This window comes from Corapipo altera, unplaced genomic scaffold (genome assembly GCF_003945725.1).
Source record: "Corapipo altera isolate COAL_440 unplaced genomic scaffold, ASM394572v1 273, whole genome shotgun sequence".
NCBI classification, from domain to species: domain Eukaryota; kingdom Metazoa; phylum Chordata; class Aves; order Passeriformes; family Pipridae; genus Corapipo; species Corapipo altera.
This window is the reverse complement of record NW_020885130.1, coordinates 2,763-9,998: the sequence shown is the minus strand read 5'-3', so window position 1 is coordinate 9,998 and position 7,236 is coordinate 2,763. Positions and strand designations below refer to the sequence as shown.

The window sequence follows — 7,236 nt, the reverse complement described above, 5'->3', positions numbered from 1 at the left end:
CCAAGGTGACATCTGCAGTGGTGGCAGTGCTCTTTGTTTGTGACCATTCCAAGGTGACATCTGCAGTGGTGGCAGTGCTCTGTGTGACCATTCCAAGGTGACATCTGCAGTGGTGGCAGCCTGTCTGTGAGCTTGACATGCCAGAGGACCTGGCCCTTCCTCATCCCAGGGCAATGGTGCTTTAGCAGGGGTGTTTTTAAGGATCAAAGGGCAGATAGTGATGGGAATCCACCTGGATGTAGCAGTGTCTGTACCTTTGAGGGCAAGTTCCAGGTGACTGAACTGTCACGTTGTTGTTGCACCAGGAAAGTGGTTCTATTTTTTCAGTCTTCAGCTATTCTTCACATTTCCTGTGTAAAACAGCACATTCCAGGTTGATCAGGACTCTTATCCTTGGAAATATTCCTACCTGAGGCCTCCACAGGACCACTGAAATCCTGGCTGTGGCATCAGGATCATCAGGATGGGTTTCATATCCCTTTGTGCTGAGGTTCTTCCTTCCTCAGGGAAGCTGCAGGACTGGGAGCTGGAGCTCCTGTCCTGTCCTGTAGTGTCCTGTCCCATCCTGTCCTGTCCCTCGTGTCCCAACAGGGGCTGACAGCAGGCACAGAGGGGCTGCAGGGCTCTGTCTGGCACCCAGAGGTGCCACCTCTGTGCTCCTGCTCTTACTGGATCAGTTCTTCATGTAACCTAAAGCTTCTCTTCTTCCTCATCCAAGCTTTGAGATCCCTTTCGGAGCTGGAAGTGTCTTCCCATAGGAAAATCCATCCATCTTTGCTCTCCATCATACATCAAAACTTGGTGAAAGGAGAGAACAGCTCCTCTAATGGGAATATACAGTGACAGCTCAGAACAAGAAAAATTAAATGTTATCATTTAATTTAAAGCAGGCCCAGGGTGAAAGCCCAGTTAAGTGGTTTCAAGTTGTTTAACCAGCCTGTGATCTCTGGTTTATATTTGGTGGCATCTCCTCTTTCTTTCCTTTAGAGATGACTGAGTTTGCCCAGGAAGATAAAAATAGGCAGGTTGCTGTTGGATTGAACAGCGTTGTCACTTTGATCTCATGCTGTGGAATGACTCAAGGTGTTACAGCACTTCAGAAAATAACCCTGTGCCAGAGCCAGGATATGGCTGTGGCTTCTCCATCCCTGGAAGTGTCCAAGGCCAGGTTGGACGGGGCTTGGAGGGCTTTTCCAACCTCAGGGATTCTGTGGTTCCCCATCTATTTCAGGGAGATCATTCCCAAGACAGACATCTAATGAGACTTGTAATTTGTACTTTGGATTTTTGGTGGAAACACCTTTGGATGGTTTTGAACTGTGTGCTAATTGTTCATCTGAGGAACTTTGAAGTTCAAACGCTCCTTTCCAGTCTTTTGTCAGTTTGCTTATTTTTGCTTCCACGTTTCCCCAAATTCAGGTCATTTGCCCTTCTATACAAAAACTGTCTTTGCCTGTGACCTTTGGGAGAGCAGATCTTATAAATATATATGTGCATATATAAGGAGAGACAGAAAAATCACAATTTGGAGCAAGCTTGGGGGGAAAACAGAGAGTTTGACTCAATTTTCTCTTGCTCTGGCCTAGTTTCCCGAAGGCAGGAGGAAGGTTTCCTTTCTTGCAGCCCTCACTGATCACTTCCAGCTCTGGCTGAGGAGGTGGAGCACGAATTCCGGGCCTCAGAATACAAAAAAAGTCACATAAACATTGTTGGGCTGAGGGCAGTGGGACTGTTTGTGCTGGGGAAGGCTGGTAGTAGAGGTGTGTGTGTGCTCTGAGTCACCGGGTAAATATATCCCCCCGGCACACGTTGGGGCTGAGATGCAAATGAGCCTCCTGTTGCTGAAAGCTCTTCTTGTAGGAGGGCAGGGAAGTGTTCAACAGCTGGAGCTGCCAGGATTGCCCTGGATTTCATGTCTGGGGGGGATTTGGGTGCTGCTCCTGGGCTGCTCTTGCACACAAAGGCGTGCGATGGTCCCAGCGCGGGCGGCTGCGTCCAGGAGGGATCTCACACAGCACCAGCACTTTGTTCTCACCCAGAATCAACTTGAGCTGGTTCCTTCTCATTCCCAGGTAATCTGTGGGTGCTGCTCAGAGAGGACACCATCCCAAGAGGCTCAGGGGTGACTGGGTGTGCTGGGGAAGGGCAGAGGTGGATGCGGTTCGTGGGGGCATCAAAGGCACGGTTCAGCCAAGCTCAGTCCAGTTCATAGAAACAGAGAATCATAGAATCATAGAATCATAGAATCATAGAATCAGCTGGGTTGGAAGGGACCTCAGAGATCATCCAGTCCAACCCTTGATCTACTACCACTGTGGTTCCCAGCCCATGGCACTGATGCCACATCCAGTCTCTTTTTAAAAATCTCCAGGGACAGAGGATCCACCACTTCCCTGGGCAGCCCATTCCAATGGCTGAGCACCCTCTCTGTAAAGAAATTCTTTCTAATCTCCAACCTAACCCTCCCCTGGCACAGCTTGAGACCGAGCCCTCTTGTCTTGCTGATGGTTGCCTGGGAAAAGAGACCAACCCCAGTTCCTCTGGCTCATCTCCTGGTTTGTTTTCCTGAGGGTCAGGGGTGGATTTCATGTGCTCTGACCCACCTCACTGGGGTTCTTTCACGTGTGACAAGGATGTTTGTGCACCTTGTTCTGAAGCACTGGGTTGTTCTGCTGGCTTGGGGGGTTCTTTGCCCAGGTATGTAAGGGGTCGGTGATGTCTCTGTTGGTTGAAGTGTTGCTTCAGGAAATGGTGCTTTAGTCTCTCCTCTTAATTGCACATTAACCTGCCTTCAGAGAATCCCAGGATCCCAGAGGTTGGAAAAGCCCTCCCAGCCCATGGATCCACCCTGGGCCCCATCCCCACCTTGTCCCCCAGCCCAGAGCACTCAGTGCCACTGCCAGGCCTTCCTGGGACACCTCCAGGACTGGGCACTGCAAACCTCCCTGGGCAGCCCCTGCCAAGGCCTCACCACCCTTTCTGGGAAGGCTGCTGGTGTCCTGCAGCTCCCCAGGACAGGAGCACCTGTGGAATCCCTTCCCAGAGCAGGACAGACCAGCTCTGTCTGTTTTGCCAGCAGACCCACGTTCAGCTTCCCCTCTTTCCTCGTTCTTTTGGATTCTCCAAGAACCTTTTCCCTTTGGGGTTTTCTTCCTGTGGAGTGGTGGGAAAAGCAATGTTTGATGTCAGTCTGGAATGCTGTGGTTTTAGTGGGGGGAGCTGCTGCTGCCAGTGCCCAAGTGGAAGGGGCTCCTTGTCTGAGAGAGACCATGAGCTGGTTCTGTGGATCTGTGTGAGGGGCTTTGCTGCTGGTGAGTCCCCTTTGATCAGGAACACTCTGCCCAGGGCAGGGCTGGACTCCCCACCCTTGGAAGTACTCAGAGGCCCCGTGTCTGTGGCACTTGGGGACATGGATAAGTGCTGAACACGGCGGTGACGCTGCGTTGACAGTTGGACTTGATGATCTTAAAGGCCTTTCCCAACCTGAACAACTGTGTGATTCCAGCCGGGATCACTGGAGAGCTTCAGGACGGGGGACACGTTGTCAGGACCCGCAGGATTAATTCCTGGCTGGTGGCTGGTGTGTCACCCCCAGACCCCAAGGAGAGGGCACCGTCCCTGTCCCTCCCCGAGCCGTTGGCCGCCCTCCCGCCGCACGAGCCCTCGGCATACACTCGCCCCACAGGGCTGGGAGCTTCCACCTCGGGGCTGCTGGCTGGGGCAGCTGAGGCAGAAGGATTGTTGGCTCCTTCCCCATGGGAAGCAGCTGTTGGCAGCCCCCGTGGCAGCACCCCTGGCGTTGGGGCCACTCAACCCTCCTCCCTCCGTGTCTTTGCAGGTGGCCATCATCGCGGGGAACTTCGAGCTGGCTGAGATCATCAAAACCCACAAGGAGTCCGATGTTGGTGAGTTGGATCTTCCTTCCTGCCCCTTTTCTCCCTTTGTGCCTCGCTGGGGAGCCCAGGGCTGTGTGTGTGGGGGGGGAGGTTGGTGGGTTTTCCCGGTGCTGCCGGTTTGGGTTTGGGGAGTGGCAGAGCTCTGGTCTCCTCCCGGGTTTGGATTTGGGGAGTGGCAGAGCTCTGCTCTCCTCCCGGGGCCATCCAGGCTGTTCATCCAGTGTGGCTCAGGATGCCAAGATCAGGAGTTAACCAGAACCTTAGTCAGGAGCCAGGAGCAGCTCTGCAAAGCTCTGCTGTAAAACCCTCACCTCTTCCTCTCTCTTTGCATCCTGGAGGCTGCTCCATTCCAGAGATCCTTCCCTGCCAAGGCCATTAACTGGGATTGGTGCAGGGAAGGGGACATTCCCTCACTGACAATGGTCATTGAGCTGCCCCATGCTGAAGGTCCTGTGAGGAACAGGAGCAGCTCTTCTGGTTGTATTTCCTTCATGAAGGGATATTTTGGATTTCAGCCTTTTCCCTTGTGTCACCTCTTCTGTCCCTCTCTGGTGGGGACATCACCGTGTGATAAATGCCACATGAAACTGAGCTTCAGATCAGGGATAAAATCAACACTTGCTGAGTTTTCTTGAATTATCCTGAGAAGTTTATTGATCCAGAGCTGTCAATGGAGGGAAGAGTTCATTCTCAGCATGTGTCCCTCCACAGAAGGTACAGAGTCATCAGGCCAGCAGGGGAAAAAAGACTTCAGGAAGAGAATCTTGGCTGTGAAGGACTGGCCCAGGTTGCCCAGAGAAGCTGTGGCTGCCCCTGGATCCCTGGAAGTGTCCAAGGCCAGGTTGGACGGGGCTTGGAGCAACCTGGGCTAGTGGGAGGTGTCAGGGTTGGAACTGAAAGGGCTTTAAGGTTCCTTTCAACCCAAACCATCCTGGGATTCTGTGAAAATCCTGAGATGACTGAAAGACAGTTGGAATCAGTTCTTGTGGAATTTGCAGCAGGCAGCAAGTACTCAGCTTGGTTCTTGGAAGTGGCTGTGAATCCAGAAACCTGGGCCCAAAACATCCTTTATCCCTCCTTCTCTCAGCTGTTGCTGTTAGAAAGAGCTGCTGAGAATTTGGGGGAAGGCTTAAGAGTCGGGAAGGACATGGGGAAAAGCCTGAAAATTCCTCACGTGAACGGTGATGACGAGAAAGTTAATTAATTAATGAGAAAAGTGACTGTCTTTGCTGCGAGACAAGTTTTGGATTAGGTGACCTCCAAAGGTCCCTGCCAGCCTAAATTCTTCTCCATTGGACTCCGAGCCCGTGATTGACTGGCTCAATTATTTTCATTGAAAAAGTGTGAGGGAAAAGGGCAGGAAAACATGTCAGGTGCAATGAAACGTTGGTGTTTCAGCCGCGGCTGTTTGTGTAAAATAGGTCAGGGAACGGCTGCAAACTAATCACACGCCAAGCAGCGGGTCCAGATGGCACCTGCCCGCGGTCAGGGGGACTGGCACCGAGCTTCCCAGGGAAGAGAGCTTCCCAGGGAGGAGAAACTGGGTTGGGAGGTTCATTAAGAGCTGAGGAGTGTGTGTTGGAGAGGGGGAGAGCTGCTCACGCTCCTGAGGGTGAGGAGGGCATTGGGAGGAGAGGAGGAGAGCTGCTCATGTCCCTGAGGGTGAGGAGGGGGATTGGGAGGAGAGGAGGAGAGCTGCTCATGTCCCTGAGGATGAGGAGGGGCATTGGGAGGAGAGGAGGAGAGCTACTCACATCCCTGAGGGTGAGGAGGGAGGTTTTCTTGGTGTGCCCTCCCCTCTGATGGTTCCATCAGAACAGGTGAGGGATGTTGGAACCGAGAATCTGGAAGGATTTGGGAAAATTGGAGGTGATGCTCTCAGAAAAATGTCCTTTCGAGTGGCCCACGTGGGGCTGGAGTTGCTTGGGATGAGATTTGGTGCCCCCACCATCAAACAGAGCCACAGAGGACCCGCTGTGTTGTGCTGGGGGAGGAAGGGTGGTTGGCAGGACTCCAGGAGACTCCATCCCTGTTTCCATCTGGATCCAGAGCACTCGGCTGAGCTGGAGCTGTCCCCTCTCCCTGTTCCTTGCCTCAGAATGCAGAGCAAGCCCAGAGGGTGAGAACTGAACTTCCCACAGGGGAAAATAACCCAGAATCTGTTCCAGGAAAACTCCCGATGGGCTCCCTCTCCTGTCAGGACTGGCTAGGGCAGCTCAGCTGGAAGTCAGGTGCCCAGTGTGGATGCTGGAGGGTCCCTGAGGGCTGTTTAAAGCCCTCTGGGCTGAAGGACTCCTCATGTGGCTCCACTGGGTTCCCAGTGCACAGGTTTCCATCCCAGAGTCCGAGCACTGCTCGTTTCATCAGTGCTGGGCCGAAGGAGGTCAGAGTGGAAGGCTGCAAACCCAGGGATGAATCCATGCTCTTCCAGTGTTTGTGGAGACTGTGCAGTTGGGCTCTTCCATCATTTCTGTTTGCTTCCTTATCCTGGTGTCACACAGATCTGCAGGCAGAGGGTGCCACAAATGGCAACTGCTGAGCTTTGGCTTCTTGGTTGGACTGGAGAGAACTGGATTTAAGAGGACTTGAGAGATTGGATTCAGAGGGATAGTCAGTGCCATCACACGTCCTTGTGGCACATCTTGGTGCCTGTTGGTCAGTCCAACTCCAGGATCTTGAGCAGAGCCTCATCTCCCACCACTCCAGGAGGGTTTGGGGGCGTTCTCAGCTCAGTGACACCCTGGGGGAACACCTGGGCCCCTTTTTCCAGCAGCCTTGGGGTGGTTTTGCAGGAGCTGCACAAGGAGAGCTCGCTCCAAGGTGATCCCAAGGGGGGGTGTCCCGTTCCCACACAGCTCCTGCAAGTGCCAGTGGGAAAAGGGAACGGGAGCACCAGGAGCCAGTCAGTGGGGTCAATGGAAGTGGGATGGTGTCTGGACCTCAGGACCTCTCTGAGATGCCTCTGTGTCCGTTTGCTCGTCCCGTTGGTGCTCAGGTCTCAAATCCACATCAGCATTAATCAGCCCAGTGTGTCATTCCAGTGACTACAGCCAGGTGTGCACCACGTCACTTGCTCTCCTTGAAGCACCTGCAGTGGTGCTAATTGCTCACTGGTGTCACATCAGTTGGATCTTGTGCCAGCTCCTCCATAATTTTCAAGATCCATCTTTTTGGTAAGTTCTCTCAGCCTGGAAGTTTTCAGGTGTTTGTTTCAGCTGATCAGAAGCTGCCTCTGCTTTGTCGTCGTGGTGACACAGGGGCCTCTTCCTGCTTCCTTTGGAATAACCCTGGCCCAGGTTTGCCCAGAGAAGCTGTGGCTGCCCCTGGATCCCTGGAAGTG

At 53.2% G+C, this 7,236-nt stretch overlaps 1 protein-coding gene across 1 annotated transcript in view; it reads left to right on the top strand.

The window, feature by feature from the left end:
* LOC113960456 (SH3 and multiple ankyrin repeat domains protein 3-like) overlaps nucleotides 1-3,905 on the top strand; it is a gene marked incomplete at its 3' end in the record, with an annotated part of 71,816 nt that extends 67,911 nt beyond the window's left edge. The window contains exon 9 of the mRNA XM_027670049.1: nucleotides 3,839-3,905. Within this exon, the coding sequence (XP_027525850.1) occupies nucleotides 3,839-3,905 (67 nt within the window). The remainder of the gene's footprint in view (nucleotides 1-3,838) is intronic.
* Between the last annotated feature and the right edge of the window lie 3,331 nt (nucleotides 3,906-7,236).